This window comes from Archocentrus centrarchus, chromosome 17 (genome assembly GCF_007364275.1).
Source record: "Archocentrus centrarchus isolate MPI-CPG fArcCen1 chromosome 17, fArcCen1, whole genome shotgun sequence".
NCBI lineage: Eukaryota > Metazoa > Chordata > Actinopteri > Cichliformes > Cichlidae > Archocentrus > Archocentrus centrarchus.
In genome coordinates, this window is record NC_044362.1 from 25,988,021 (window position 1) to 26,005,135 (window position 17,115).

Consider the following 17,115-nt stretch of genomic DNA (forward strand, 5'->3'; position numbering starts at 1 on the left):
ACAGCTGAAGACATGAAGTTCAAACACTGTCACGGTAATGTAAATGATAATGAATAACAATTACACTGTCAGCAGCCAAACTGTTCAATAACAACCCTGATGGTTCATTAATAACTACGAAGTAAAACTACAGTGAAGACCAAATATATAAATTACCAATAATGCAAAGGCTTTGTGTTGTAGAGCTGCCACAGTACACATTATTTTATTAAGCTATAAATGTTTCATCTTCAGACAAATAAAAATGATCAAATTGAAAGGAAATAGTAAACTTTAATAGTAATCTTGTAATACTAATGTTGCTATTTTATAGTCAGAAATGAATAACATACATTAATTAATATGGATCCATTTTTACCGTCAGACTTTTGTGTCTGAAACACAGACACCATGCCTTTGGGGTGCACTCTGCAGTCACTGTTGCCGGCTGTGTTTCCTTCATTAACTCCAATAAAAGGTGACAAGTGGAGGACAGTGCTGGTAAATGACGGCTCTGATTTGTAATGTGTGTATAATAGCTGGTGTATGACTCAGTGCAGGCTGACTTTTTTGGTTTTGTTTGGATGCACTTTAAGAGGAAAAGACCTCAGCAGTGATGAGGGATGATCTGTGACCTCCATCATCATGGCGTCAGTCATAAATGATATAAAAAAAAAAAAATCAATGACATTTTGACACAATCATAAATTCGAATGCTGCTCTTAAAATCCTATACAAATATACTAGGACTGTCACAGCTGATTTATATCAGTGTAGGAAGGGGAGAAAACACAAACAGAGTTCAGTTATTCAGTAAAATTACATCTAAAATTACAGGTAACATGCTGGATATAGGATAAGATCAGTAAATTAACTTTTTGGTATTTACTTATCTTATCCCATATACTGTATTAAACTGATTATCAATTACCCTCCCTTATTTGGCGCATAGTTAATAACACAAAAAGCCAACAAATATGTAAAAAGTGGGTATACGTGAGAAAACTCACCAGCTGCAAGAAATACTGGCAGCAGTAACCTGAAGAGCAGCCCGCACACCACTTCAGAGGCCATGACTCTGGGCAGGCCGTGTTGAATCCAGGTAAAAGAAGCCGAGAGCTGTCTCTCTAAGGTTTCTCTTGCATCCCAAACTCCTGCGCTCTGTCAAATCCCAGCTGGCTCCTCCAGACGGCCACATCGGCTCTCCCCTGGTGACACCTGGTCTCCGGTTATTCCACAATGAGACGCTGCGCACTCACCAAGGTTCACCACACCAGCTCCGTCGCCAGTAAATAGTATCACCATGATAGTTTAGAGGCACAGATGCTGTAAAGTCATGTTGACGCTGCCCAAGCTGCGCAGCGGACTCAGGTGCGTAAACAGCTGCGCTCGAACGGTGCGTAAAAAAGCCGGACAAAGGAGCCAACAAGTCCTCAAGTCCAATTAACCCCCCTTTTTACTACAAAATCGCATTAACGAGGAAGCTTTGGAGTATTATATAGTCTGCCTACACTTCTTAATTGTTGAGCACTGAAAGAAGACGCAAGTATAACCGGATAAAGCTACCCTTCTTCTTTAGCCCCCGTGGTGAAATTTGACTTTCTGACTTCTGGTTCGGATTGTATTCGCCAACAGGAGGCTACAGGATAAGCCTGGGATTGGCATCAGGTTCAGCCAATCAAAAGTGCGCTACTGGTAGCGGATCCAGCCCCTTGCGATAATTGGAAGCAAGAGGTGGGACAGGGAGATGGATGAAAATACCACAAGTATGAAACGATAACGTGAAACACACACAGCCTTTTTTAATCTTAGAATTTAATTCAATAAGTGCATGGTTTTCTATTTAATCATCATCTTTAAAGTTATAAACACCAAATACGCATGGCCACGTCGAGAAAGATTTTATGAATATGAGGAGGAGGTTTTTCCTTATGACCTGAGCCCTTCAGGTCCAGCTGTTTATTAGAGAGAAACAGCGACGCTTACCGGTGCAATATAACCACTCCAGTCTAATTCAGAGAAAAAAACAAAACAAAACAAAAAAAAAAAACAGGCTTGTGCTTTTTCTCCTTGCAGGCAGGAAAATTAATTTTACCAAAATGTTTTTAGTTTTCGGACCAATTCTAAACAATGTACGAAAACATCTTCTCTAGTAACATGTAATTTAATTGTTGACTGTGTAAACAAGCATGACTCAAATCTCAGTTCTAAGCCCCCAGATGCTTTTTAATTTCCAAATACTCAAACAAGAAGCTGGAAGCATATGAACTGTTTTAGTGGGATGGCGTGCAGATGCAGCTGCAGAGGTGTCCCTTTCAGATGGATGACCCCTGCTCTTCACCTAAACTTATCAGCTTATGGTTAACATTAAGAATATAAATGAATGTCCACTATTTTAATAGAATAACTTGCAAAGCTTTTTTTTTTTTTTTTTGGAAACAGGCTTATTTGTTTTATTTCACTTTTGAAGAACAAAATGTCTGTGGAGCCAGAAAAATAGTTATCTGCAAACAGCCTACCTAACTGGGCTCAGGAATTCACTTTTTTGTATCTCATTTGTTGCATCTGCACAGAAACTGAAATGTGTGAGTGAGTGTGAGGGGCTGCACAGATGGATAAACTGTTGTTCATGTAGAAAAATCCTCTGACACTTCACATTTCTGTTTGTGTGTACAGAATAAATAACAGTGTTAATTCATGAGAGGTGTTAGCTAGCAGATTTTGTAACCCTGGAAAAAGCCAAGCTATCTGGCTAGCTTCCAGTATTTAACTTCTATCTTAATTTATAACACAGACACAAAAGTGTGGTCTCATCTAACCAAAACAAGAATGCAATTACTAATATTACCCACCAAGGGTCCTTGAGAACATATTTGACACTCTTTGCCATATATTCACAAAGTCTGTGGTGAAAGTGATGCCATTATGAGAGCATTCATTTCCAGGAAAAGTCACTGCAGTGACTGTAAAGGCATTTTTCCACAGTGAAGTTTAGATGATGGTGGTTGTAAAAGCGTGAAGAACTGATCTGGATGGATGCAATGCAGAGTGGAAGTTCGGATGAGTTCAGCTGAAAAACACATGGATGCCGGTTCTGACTAAAAGGCAGCCAAAGTGAATGGTGCACATTGATCTGACACTGAAATGACAGCTCACAGCAGCAGAAAAAGTAGCATTTCTAAAAGTTTGCAGATGATGGGATGCTGGGCTCAAACAGGCTGAGTCAAAATGTGATTGGTTGGTCTGAATAGTGTCAGCTGAAAGAGCCAGAAAAGAAACAGAAAGTTATTTACTGACTGAACTTTCATCCACTGGGCTGATGTCTGCTAACTATGAGCGCTGCCAAATCAGTCAGTGAGCCATCCTGTGGATGTGGGCACTGTCATCATGGAGGACTCCCATCCAGGCTGAAATGTTTCATCAGCCCCCTAAATGTTCTTCTTTTCCTCAGAAAACATCCAATTTAATATCTTTTTAATAGTGATACCTGCATTCATTATGTTTCTCCATTCATTTATTCAGGTTTAAGTCATCATTGAGTCATAAAATCTCCATGGATGGCAAAATATCATTAAGAAAGCTGCCTGGAGCTTCTCCAATGCTCCGAGCATGATGTACTGAAAGCTGGTGTTGACTCATTCGCTTGAATCTAATTTTGAAATAACAGTGAGGATTTTGTATCAGCAAACTGATAAATTTCTGATGTTAAATGTTAGAGCTTTTTGTTAGCATAACACCACAGATATATTTTGTGCAGTTGTTTTTCTATTGAAACACAAATGAATCTTTCTACTTCCAAAATGCTGTAACTGTGGAACAATTATATTAAAAAATTCTTTGAAATGGTTTGATAACCCTGGACACTCTGAAAAAGTATCAATTTGGACTAAAACCAATGAACCAAAACACAGGAATGCTTTTTATTTATTGTTTTTTCCTCATTTTAAAAAACGTTCACTTAAGGTTATTTATCACCACAGTAAAGCAAAGGCCTTAAAGGAGAGGAGTGCTGACATCATGTTTACCTGTGTGTTAAACAGAGAAGAGCGTCCAAGTTTAAACTCTGAAGTGCATTAACTTCAGAATAAAACCAATCAATAAAGCATGCTTTGATATATTTAACAACTTTTATTGACAAGGAAATGATCAACACTGCTGTTTTCCCCTGAAGTGCATTATGCAGGAGGAGAGCAAGGTATGATGGGAGTCATCGACACTGAGCCAAGTCACCCTCCACGTGGAAAAGGCAGGGCACTTAAAGAAGCAAAGTTTCCGCGTATGATGTGATGAATCATCATTTGGCCTAATAACCAAAATGGATTCAGTTTATGAAAATAAGAAAAATAAACAGCTGAACGCCACTGAGGGAAAAACTGCTCCCTGCCAACCTCTGACCAGAAGCTTCACTTTTCACTGGAGATCGAGACCGGCTGGAAGCTCTGCAGTCAGAGTCACCCACGACGCCCCTGAACTGCAGCCAGCAATAATCAATAATCAACCTCAAAACATGTCAGCGAGCCCTTGATTTGTGTCTGCTGTTTGAAGTGCGGACCTGCTGCTCTAATCCCTCAGATGGATGTGAATCTTAAGTAATGTTTGTCTTTGATCCATTATTTACCAGATCCTTGAGAGGGACTTATTGACAAGCTCTCAGTTAAAATGGAATCAACAGTTTTACGCTGTGGAGCTTCGGGTCAAGTTGTTCTCGACTCATCCGCCTGACATTTTAGGTCAGGATTATTTCAAGAGCAACAAGAATCATTTCTCTGTCTTTAAACAGAAGCTCTGAGCTTTTGAGACCACCAAATGGACACTGTGTAGCTTGAAGGCAGCGAAAGTAAGTCTTAAATACAGAATGATATTTTTTTAGCTAGACTAAAAACCAGCTATAAGGCTGCACTTTTGCATTACTTTGAATGTAATGCCAATATGCAGATGTTTAGCAGGCGGAAGGTTTTTAATTTTCACCATCTTAGTTTTGCATGTAGCTGATTTGCAGTGTACACCATCCATCCATCCATCCATTCACTTCCGCTTATCCTGGTCAGGGTCGCGGGGGGGCTGGAGCCTATCCCAGCTGTCATAGGGCGAGAGGCAGGGTACACCCTGAACAGGTCGCCAGCCTGTCACAGGGCCAACACAGAGAGACGAACAACCTTTCACACTCACATTCACGCTCTCATTCACACCTATGGGCAATTTAGATTAGCCAATTACCCTAACCCCAGTAAGTGCATGTCTTTGGAATGTGGGAGGAAACCGGAGTACCCGGAGGAAACCCACGCAAGCACGGGGAGAACATGCAAACTCCACACAGAGAGAGGGAGAGGCCTGGGCCAAGGTGGAATCGAACCCAGGCCTTCCAGATGGTATTCTATCTGTGAGGCAACAGTGCTAACCACTGCGCCACCGTGCTGCCCTGCAGTGTACACAGTACACCTTAAAGCAATGAATGATGAATGTTGGCACTTTAATTATTACAATTCAACCTGAGGGAGACGAAATATCTCTCTGATGTTCTGGCAATCTCTTTGGTAGTTTTCAAGTCATTTCCCTTGAAATCAAAGTCAACTTTGTGGTTGTGCTAAAGAGGAAAAGTCAGGGGATCAATAAAATCATTAGAGTTCATTCTCTGGGGACCATCAAGAGCAGTACAAACAGGACAAATTTTCATCACTGCATCCAAACCACCTCCCCTGTCCGTGGGAGGAAAAATGTGTTATCTCATTAAAGTATGACGATTCAGTAATATTGAACATAGAAACACATAAAGAAAAGCAGCAAATGAATGTGGATTATATTCATAACGGAGACATGTTAATGTAAAGGTTTATTTATTTTCTTTATTTACATAATATAACAATCAGGGCTTTTTCCAGATGACCCAAGAGCATGACTGAGAAGGCAGGTTATAAAAAGCAAAAAAAAAAAAAAAAAGTGAGCATTACTCCCAAAATGTAGGCTCAAGGTTACAAAAACCAAGAAGATAAACAAAGCACAGGGAGCAGTCTGAGGCTGAATCCAAAATACAGGAAAATGTAAAAAAGTAATATAAACAAGCAGGAACTGCTCGCAGGACAGTAAAATACAACATTTCTTCTTCTAACCTATATGTCTTAAAATGACTGACCTCAATTCAACATCAATATGAGACTTTTACCATTTTTTCATACCACTTCAATTTAGCTCGTGAGACACAGCCTTCCTCTCATCAAAGCCTGATGTTGGGGTAAGATACTGAAACGTTAATTTTCTTGTATTGCTACACTAATTTTTAGCAGTCTGACAGGCAAAGTTCTTCTGATAACAGTAAGACTTATAAATGAGCCTAACAAAAAACATTTTTTCACAGGCCTGTGGTCAAATTCACATCTCAGCGCTCAGAAATTTTATCTTTATTCTTTTCCTCCTTTACTCTCCAGGATCTGCCCATGTCCAAATTAGGGGATGATTTAACAGTGGTTCTCAAACAGCGGTTCCCTGATTGGTGGAGCAAGGAGCTCTTGCAGGTGGGAAAGATATGAAGTGAGCGTTCTGATCTTTATTTGAATAACTTTAACTTTTATCATTGTTACCTGTAAGATTTGACTGAAGAAAAAAAAACTGTGCTGTGAACTTTTTTTTTTTTTTAACTTCTGAAGTAGTAAAGCATAAAGACCTAATGTTCTCGTAAAAGTATCATATCATTTGGGGTTTTTTATTTTCAGATTTTAACAGCTTTTGTACAGCCAAAAACAGTCCTATCGGGTCAGTCTTTCAGAAAGATGCCGAAAGGGCATCACTTATCAGAACTAAAATCATGAAAAAACATAGCATTAAAAAAAACCATCACAATAACAAATTCTAAATGCTGAATATCTTTTGATTTTGCTAGAGATCCCACCGCTGCCAGTCTGCAGTAACATTTGCCAAGAAGAAAACACAAGTGAAAATGAGATTAACATCCAGATTGCTTCAGTATTGATCCACTAGTGAAATTCAACCTGTGAGCATGTTCAATATTTACATGGATGCACTTTGCATGCACTTTAAAGGTACCTCAGCTTAAGTGGGCTTTTTAGTGTCTTTCTGTGGTGGCTGAGTCTAGAGAGTCTCTTCAGGAATTAAGATTTGTATGAAAACCGCTTTGGATTCTGTCCATATTTTAGTGTACTCTGTTAATTTCCTGATGGTTTGGTTCAAAGCACATAAGTTTTGAACCACATCTCAAGGATGCTCTACTAGACATTTTCTCTTTTTTGGACCATTCTTTTTAAACTTTGAGATAGTTGTGTGGGGAAAATCTCAGTAGGTCAGCAGTTTCTGAAACACTCAGACCAACTGAACTCTTTTTACTCTACATTAGTCCTACATTTTTGCAATACTCTTTCCAAACTCAGTAAGTTTTAGTAAGAAAAAAGCTATTTGATATCTAACTCTTAAAATGGTGGCGAGAGTGTTTTTATTCACTGTTCACAGGGTTGAACTGATTCGCTGACTTTTTATGTCTATATGTGAAAAAGGTTTTGACTGTTGTACTGTTTTTTTACACAAGTGAGTCTGTGTTATGAAAAATGCCTTAACTGTTTTGCAGTAACTGCAACTGCACTAAGAGCGGAGAGAATGTTGTTCCTGATGTGAGAATTGCACCAAAGTGATTGAGAAAAACTGTATTGATTAATTGAAGGTCTGTTCAGTGTGTAATAAGGCTTCTATGGCCTCAACATTTGAAAGCAAGAAGATGTTCTTGTTAATGCATATATACAGGAAGTTGGAGTCATCATAAAGAACTTGTGTGTTGACTGAACATCACATTACATTCTAAAATACTTACAGCCCTCACACTGACACAGCAGCTGGCATGATGAAGGCTATCATCATGCTGCAAGGCTATGCATTATTGAGGACTGTACGTGCTTTTAAAGGAATCCCAAAGCAGGGAAGAGTTCAGCTTTAAACAACTATGATCTAAGAGGTCAAAGGTCACTGGGACTACATTCCTCTGGTTCTGCTGCACACAACAGTGTCTGTGTTTCATGACACAATGGAAGTCTTTGGAAGGGTGGAGTGTCAGAAAAAACATGAAAAAAGTTTCTTCATGAGGAGGAGGAATGTTGAATGGGTCTGCAATTCGTTTTTCTCGATTACTTTGATGCAATTCTCACATCAGGAACGTCATCCATCCATTTTCTTCCTCTTCTCTTCTTCTGGGCTGCAGGAGGTCTTGAGCCTATCCCAGCTGTAATAGGGCAAGAAGACCACTCTTGATAAAGTTCTCAAAACAGTTAAGGCATTTGTCATAACACAGAAAGGTTTAGATTTTGTAGTACAAAAGGCACTTAATCAAAATCTTTTTCAAATATGTCAAAACAGGACGAGTCAGTCAGTCACTTCAACTCTGTGGCTAATAAACAAAACCTTTCACCACTGTTTAAAGACTTAGACATCAAATGGTTTTTATGAACACTTTGCTGACCTAGAAAAGACTAATGCAACAAATGTGGCCTAACGTAGAGTAAAAAGTGTTCAGGCACAAAAATGAGATGTTAGTGAGCAGGCATCCTCATCTGACACACCAACCCTCTGCATGTCCTTCGCTGCATCCATGAATCTTCTCTGTGGTCTTCTTCTTTTCCTCCTGCCTTGCAGGTCCATCTTCAGTATCCTTTGTCTAATATATCTACTGTCCCTACTCTGCACATGTCCAAACCATCTCAGCCTTGCTTCTCTGACTTTGTCTCCAAACTGCTCAACCCAAACTGTCCCTCTGATGTACTCATTTCTAATCCCATCCATTCTGGTCACTCTCAAAATCTTAATATCTTAGTATCTTCAACTCTTTGTCACCATCTCCAAACCATACGTCATAGCAGGTCTCACTACTGGCTTCTAAATCTTTCCTTTCACTCTTGCTGCTATCCTCCTGTCACAAATCACTCCTGACACTATACACATCAGAGAAAGGACAACGAAAAAATATATCAACTTAGAAAATAGCACCAACTACAGTATAGTACAGCACAATCACAGTGCTTCATGTTTGTTAAAAGTTTCAGATCATCAAACACATTTTAATAATAGACATAGATAACCCAAATAAATACAAAATGCAGTTTTTAAATGATGATTTTATTTATAGATGGAAAAAGTTATCCAAGCCTACCTGGCCCTGTGTGAAAAAATAATTGCCTTGTTAAATAATGAATTAACTGTGATCAGCCACATTTTTTGGAAATAATATGAGATAACTGGCAGTGTGTCTTTCACATCACTGCAGAGGAATTTTGGTCCACTCGGCTTTGGGTAATTGTTTAAATTCAGCAACATTGGAGGGTTTTCCAGCCTGAGTAGTCATTTTAAGGTCAAACCAAAGCATCTCAATCTGATTTAGGTCCAGACTTTGACGAGGTTGCTCCAAAACCTTCATTTTGTGTTTTTTGAAAAATTCAGAAGTGGACTTGCTGTGTGTTTCGGATCATTGTCCTGCTGCATAACCAAAGTGTGCTTGAGCTTCAGGGTAAAACCTCCTTCAGAATATTCTGGTAGAGAGCAGAATTCATGGTTTCATCAATTATGGCAAGTTGTCCGGGGCCTGAGTCACACTATCACCGCATGTGACTCTTGGTATTATGCTCTTGTTCTGAAATGCTGTGTTAGCTTTACACCAGATGTAACGGGATTCAGGCCTTCCATAAAGTTCATTTTGTGTCTCATCAGTCCACAGAATATTTTCTCAAAAGTCTCGAGGATCATGAAGATGTTTTTGGCAAATGTGAGATGAGCCTTTGTTTGCTTTTTTGGTCAGTGGTGGTTTTAGTCTTGGAACTCTCCCATTGAGGCCAATTTTGGTCAGTCTCTTTCTTATTGTTGAATCATGAGCACTGACATTAACTGAGGCAAGTGCAGTCTCCAGTTCTTTAGATGTTGTTCTGGGTTCTTCCATGACCTCCTGGATGAGTCCTCAATGTGCTCTTGGACTCATATTGGTGGGGCAGCAACTGCTGGGAAGGGTCACCACTGTTTTCTCCATTTGTTGATAATGCCACTCGCTGTGGGTCACTGGAGTGCAAAAGCTTTACAAATGGCTTTGTAACCGTTTCCAGGCTGATGGATGTCAGTAACTTTCTTTCTCAGCTGTTCTTGAGTTTCTTTAGATTGAACATGACGAGTTGCTTTTTGATCTTTTAACTTACTTTACTTTGTCAGACAGGTTCGATTTGCAATTTTTCCTCAATCGCAGGAATATCATTCTCCCCACTCTTAGTGCAGTTCTCAAAACAGTCAAGGCATTTTTCATAAGACAGACTCACCTGTGCAAAAAACACTTAATCAAAACCTGCAAAGTCGCTTCAACTCTGTAACCAATGAAGAAAACCCTTTCACCACCATTCAGAGACACAAAAATAAAATGCAAAGGATTTATTTGAAACTTTACAAAATTGCTGAAATTGAGAAAAGCAAAATGATACATGAGAAACTATGAGCATCAGAAAACAAAAAATATGCGAATATAGCACCAACTACTGTACTATATATTTCAGTAAAGTCATGCCACATAGATTCAGCAGCCACTTTAATAGGTACATCTGTTCAACTGCTCATATCTAATCAACCAATCACATGTTAGCAGCTCAAAGTATTTAGGCATGTAGACAAGGTTCAATCAAGTTCAATCGAGCATCATAATTGTCACAGGACAGCTGTATGCACAACTCAGAGGACAGGAACTGAACTTTCAGTGCTGGTACACACAAGGAAAATATACTGAACACAGACTACTGGAGCTAGACAGACACAAACTAGGAAACAAGGAGGAAACTCAGAATATGCAGAGCACACAATGTGAGTTGGAGGTCAACAAGGAACAGAAGAAAACTCAGACAGTATATACAGTATATTGATCGGGGAGAGTGGAGGCAGCAGGGGAGAACAGGTGAACTGAATCTAACTAATGATACAAGGGACAGGCAAAGTAAAACAGGGAGTAAACATGGAAACAGCCTAAACTGATTTTTGAATCAAACTGGCCAAACCTTAAATAATGCAATGTTGTACAATGTTCAGGAAAGTGAGAGATCTAAAGTTCTGACTGACAAAAGTAGAAACTGTTTTGATGAGTTGTGAAATTCAGATAAGACTCAAACACAATAACAAACATCTTTAGCAGTGAAGTATGCATAGAAACTATTGCAGTCTGTACAAAAACAATGAGAAAGGGCTAATGTGAGTGGGGAAATGTATTACTGACTTGAGAACTGCATTGAGAGCAGTGAGAATGAAGTTTCTGAGAACTGCACCAAAGCAATTGAGAAAAACTGTAACACATACTGTAGGGCCAGGTAGGTTTAATAATTTTTTAAATAATCATTTAATAATCATTAAAATTACATATTATATTTACTCAGGTCTAATATTAAAATTAGCTTGATCTGAAACATAAGTATGACAAATGTATAGATATGTTGCTCTGACTGAAAAAAGTACAAACTATTTTGATGTGAGAAATGCATCAACACAATGACAAAAGTGTGTATAAACACAATGAGAAAGGCTGATGTGGGTGGGGAAATGCAATCCTCATTTGAGAACTGCATTAAGAGCGGTGAGAATGATGTTCAGGATGTGAGAACTGCACCAAAGTGATAGAGAAAAACTGTAAAATAGTGGCATTTAGGAATTTAAATGTCTTTTCAGTCTAGATTTATTCATGTTTTTTTTTTTGTCTTTACTTTGCATCTAACGACTGAAGTTAAATTGGTTTGGTACATGTTTCAGAACCTTTAAACCCACAGCAATAAATCATTTGAGGTTGGTGACTCCTTCTGGGAACACACAACCTCCCTGTTCTTACTGTCACATGTATCATCATTTTCTGATGCTCAGAGTCATGAGACAGTGGTGAAGTGCTGTTTGCATTTCTGTGCTACCAACTGTACCCAAGCCTCTCTCAGAGACGTTTAGTGTGTTTGCCTGCATTTCCCAGAATCAATTTAAACAATCATCTGAAAGACAGAAATTTAAAAAGGCATTTGCTTATAATTAAAGCAGCGATAACAGGTCTGCCATACTGTGCCGGCTGGCCTACCAGCCTTTTCTTAATGTCAAGAGGTTCCACCTATGAGTGTGTTTATGAACTCTTTCCAGTGTACCATACCATTTGCTATTAAAATGCAGCTGCAGCAAATGAATGCCGGAAAACATAAGATCATCTGTTACATAGGCTTAGTGCCAATTTGTGTAGCAAGTTAATGTAGTTATGGCAAAACAACAATCAGAATGTCAACATCAGAGGCAAATGAGTTCTGGTCATTTTGATGTCTATTCATTATATCTAATAAATATTCTTGTTTGTTAACTTGCTCCTGCCCTCCCGCCATAGTCCCCTTCAGATTGTGCATTACTATATGTCTCATACAGTTTTAAAAAAAAAATTTAAAAAACAAACACATTTAAAAAACATTTATGTACATATTTATATATATGTATGAACCATGCCATGAACCTCCTGGCGCACAGTTTTTGTGCTGATGTTAAAGCCGGAGGAGGTTTGGAGCTCTCTCAAGCAGCAGAGCTTCAGCTGCTTTTATGCACCATGTGGACCATGTGCCTCAGCTCTTGGTGACCCCACTTTGTGACTTGGTGACACCCTTTAGGTGGCCTGCCACATCGTGGCTGTGATGCTGTGGTTCCTAAATGCTTTCAGTTTGCAATAATACTACTTAAAGTTGATGGTGCAATAGGAAGGGTGAAATTAAAAAAAAAATTGGTAACAGTTGCAATGGTGACAGCCTATTACAGTCCCATGTTTGAATTCACTGATCTCTTTAGAATGACCAAATCCTTCTCATATGTTTGCAAAGTGTTTGTTAGGTGCTTGATTTTGTGCACCTGTGGCAATTGGATTAAAAAAGATTAAGAAGTGTAGCCCAATATTGTTTCCCTTACAGTGTACACATTTGCCTGTTCCCCTATTTGTATTATTAGTATTTTCCTGGGGACACTTATTTTTTCTTTTAATACATTTTATTTACTTATTTATTATCTTTTCTCTTGTGTGACAGCAAGTGTTTGCATTTCTGTGTCATCTGGGATAAAATTCACACTGAGATTAATTCTGGACAGGTTGTCAGTCTATCACTGGGACTTTCTGAATTTAAGTCTATCATTGTACATTTCTTTTCTATTCTATTTTTCAAGAAAAATATTTTCATAACTGTAAATTAAAAAAAAAAAATCACTGAACAGCTGACCCAGACACGTATTTAACGTAAAAATTGCAAGTTGAAACTTGTAGAAGTGAATCTCTCTGTAAACAGAGATGTGAAGTTATGTTCTCAATCTGATTTGCCTTTTTGAGCTTTGCATTAATAAAAGTTCAGCCTTGGTTCGGCCCAGCAGCAATTATTTCATTCATTTCCAGAGCCCATCTCCTTCGTTTAACACCACAAGCACCTCTTTCTGAGAGCAGAAAGAGGCGCTTGTGGTGTCTACTTTCACATGAGTTGTTCAGCGCCATGAGGAGGACCACAAACTGAAGATTGATCAGGCAGCAAATAACATGCTGAATTATAGACTTCCTGTTGACGGTTCATCAGGTGCCTAATGCACATCTAATCTTTAAGCATTTACAGTACAAACAATTGTGCACCCCATCCCCCACACACAAAAACAGACCCCACTGAAGTTCAGCATCATCCTGTAACATAATAATCTTGTTAAGAGCTGCATATTATCCACTATAAGCCAACCAATCATCTGCACTGCATTAGGTGTAATGTAATTGTAACTGGGAGCTGAGTGCGTTATTTAAAAGTTTCCTGCTGAGCATACAAAATGCACACTGCCCCAAATGCTTGTTTCTATTTTGAAGATGTTCATTTATTGAAAATTCAGGGAAAAGTAAAGAAGAAATTCATAATGAAAGCAGCAAACTAATGAAATTAGTAATTTTAATGTTTGACCAGCAATCAAATTCCTTAATCTATATGTCATTATTTATTTGCACATCAAAAATGCTTTGACTTAGAACATCAGCTTTGTACTCTGGAAGAGTGGGGTCCCTCCGGATGAGCTGGAGGAGGTGGCTGGGGAGAGGGAAGCCTGGGCTTCTCTGCTTAGGCTTCTGCCCCCGCGACCCGGCCCCGGATAAGCGGAAGAAAATGGATGGATGGATGGAAGAGAAGGCCTCTGAGCTACTGCTGTACACCTGTATTTGTTGTGTGGTTTCAGGTGGTGCCATCATAAGTGTTTTTCATATTTATAACTCAAATGGGTGGGACTATCATACCCATCAAAAGTATTTACTTTTAAGGGAACAGTGTTGTGTTTTGTAAATATTCATTTTTTGTTTTCTTCTTTTTAAACATACAGTTTGAAGTTTGTAGTGCAGTAAAAACAAATGCAAAGTGCAGGCTTTAGCTTGCCTTGTTAAATCCCATTTGAATATACTTGACATAATTTTGAGTATAAGTATATTCTTTATTTATTTATTTATTTATTTTAATTTATGTGGATTTCTTTTGACAATAGTTTCTTTAAAGATACAATGCATTTTAGGGTCACCATGAACGAAAGGCAGATGTGAAATCTAAATGTGAGATCAGAGGTCAAATGTGACAGGCTAACTGTAATGTGATATTTAGAATTCCCATATACCAGTATCATTTCCTAAATGTTGCCCATACAAATAAAGGCAGTACAATTTTAAGCATAATTTTAAAGACTCAAAGATCTGTACAGTCCCCAAGTTTAGGAAACTTTAACCTAACAAAAGTTTGACCTTATTTGACCCTGATGAAGAATGTCAAAGAATGGTGCCTTTATAACTGGCAGAGCAGTCAAAGACACCACACAGTTTTTCAGGCTTTCTGGGTGATAAATGCTGTGGTGTGGTATATACCATTTCTCACCTGGAGGTCCATCATCCAGAGCTTTCTCTGTCTCACCTCTTTTAGTGATGTCATTCATGTGCTAAACATAATGTCCTTAATAATTTCTTTTTCTGACTTCCTTAAATTTGTCAATTGTTCTTCAGACACTGTTTTATCATTTTCTAATATACAGATTGCGTCCAGTGGAGTTACCGGTAACCAAAGAGCCCAGAACAAGGATAATGACCCAAAACACACAGCTAAAAAGAAGAACCTGATCTAAATTCTATTGAACATCTGTGGAAGGAGCTGGAACGTGCAGTCTGGAGCAGCTGGAGCAGTTTGCTCATGAGGAATGGGCCAAAAATACCTGTTGACAGGTGCAGAAGTCTCACTGAGAGTTACAGAAATCACTTGCCTTAAAGGTTGTGGGTTTTTCTTTCTTTAAAAGAAGAGTACCAATAATTTTGTCAATGTCTGTATCTTACATTATTAAACAGATGTCATACTGGTATAATGATTAAACTCAAGAAATATGGATGGAATGAAATGCAGAGAGTGGACCAGAGTGGACTCGAACCCAGGACTGCACATGATGAACCAGGCAAGCTATAAGAGCACATATGAAATATTCTTAAAGTAATTTAACAAATCTTTGTTTGTTATGCTATAATAAACAAGAAGTCAATAAGCCATTTCAACATACAGTGATTTATTATAATGATTAAAATAACAGATTACACTTTAGGAATTTGCAAGTTTACAGATCTGACATTAACCACTTTATAGGAACATTGTAAAATCTTCTTTAGTAAAGAGAATGCAGTGCGCCCATTTCTGGTATGCAGGCTTATTGTGGGGACATGAGGAGACGTCTCTGGAGGGGAAGGTATGCAGTCACTCAGATGTGCAAGTTTGTGTGTATGAGAGATGTGAGAGAATGGTCTTTAGGATGTTCTGAAGAACTGTGGAAATAACACAGAAGACTGTCCATTTTTTGAATTATTCCTTCTTGCACTAGATGATAAGTCACCAAGAAGAAGTTTTCTTAGTTCTTTTTAGGTCTTGCAATTAAAACACAGCCTTCTTTTTCAGTCATCTTATTGCAGCCTCACTAAGATAGTTGCAGTCCTCCCAAATTCCTCAGCAATTCGACTTTGACAGTTAGATGGCTCTCTGAGCAGAGGGAGAAACTCCCCCCAGTCTATCCAGTGTCCGGTTTGTCAGTTTTATAGTCAGAACTTGAGGTTTTGTGGTATGTTAGTTTGCAAGATGAACATGTTTTGACATTATTCCAATATATAATTATGTCATATGTGTGCTACAGACTTGAATAGAATTAGTCCATGATCAAACCTGTGAACTTTCTGCATAAAGTGTCTACATGTGGCTGCCAAGCTGGGTCGAGTACGAGGAAACGAGGATCTGTGATGCTTTTTGATGTGATACCCCACCACACTGAGAAAGTAGCAGCTCATGAAAACTTGTCTCTGCAAGAGCAGGAAAGCAAAGCAGATAGAAGTCATCGCAAGCTGGAACACAGCCACATGAGTCTTTTTCATTAAAATTCATTTGATAAAATTAAACTGATAATATCTTCACATGATAAATTACCAGGCAACACAATACAAATAATATGCAGCATTCTCAGCTATTAAAAACTGATTCAGTTTCTCTCCATGAGTGAGAAGCAGTGCAGCTGGTGTGAAATTATTATTGCCCAAACAAAATCACTTGAAAGAGTCAATCCGACAATTATTAGTTGTAATGACAGGTGAAATTGAGATGATTTCTGGATGCAAATTCTAAAGTATAATCATGCATTTTTGATTCACTGTGGAATGTCTGTGGGGTGAAGATAAAGACCACACTGAGCTAAATTGGCCTGAAAAATGAAACAAAACAAAAAAAACATTTTAGGGAGGTTTTATTATTAGTAGTTTTGATAAGACTGAAAGGAATATTTTACCATGCTGCACAGATCATGTAAGAAAGAAAGAAAGAATGAATGAATTTTGACTCCACTCACCTACATGCTTCTGGCTTGTATGTGTGTTGTAGCCCTTGATGGTGCACACCAGTCTGAACAACTGGATTAGCAGCTTTTTCAGGTCTTTAGCAGATCCTCCATGTAGCCACAAGCCAGGATCTAAAAATGTCATATATGTATTGTTATGTAAATTCTGAAAGCTGTGTGTGAATGAAAACAGAAATAAGTAGGTGCTGTTCGTGAGGGCAGCACCCACTTGTTTCAGCAAATTTAAATGAAAGTCGTAACATGCAGCCT

General features: G+C 38.5%; 1 protein-coding gene across 1 annotated transcript in view; it reads right to left on the reverse strand.

Annotated features, from left to right (window-relative positions):
* The window catches only part of piezo2b (piezo-type mechanosensitive ion channel component 2b), a 100,775-nt gene extending 99,203 nt beyond the window's left edge, over window positions 1-1,572 (reverse strand). The window contains exon 1 of the mRNA XM_030752225.1: window positions 990-1,572. Coding sequence (XP_030608085.1) covers window positions 990-1,053 — 64 coding nt within the window. The 5' untranslated portion in view covers window positions 1,054-1,572. The remainder of the gene's footprint in view (window positions 1-989) is intronic.
* Window positions 1,573-17,115: the final 15,543 nt, after the last annotated feature.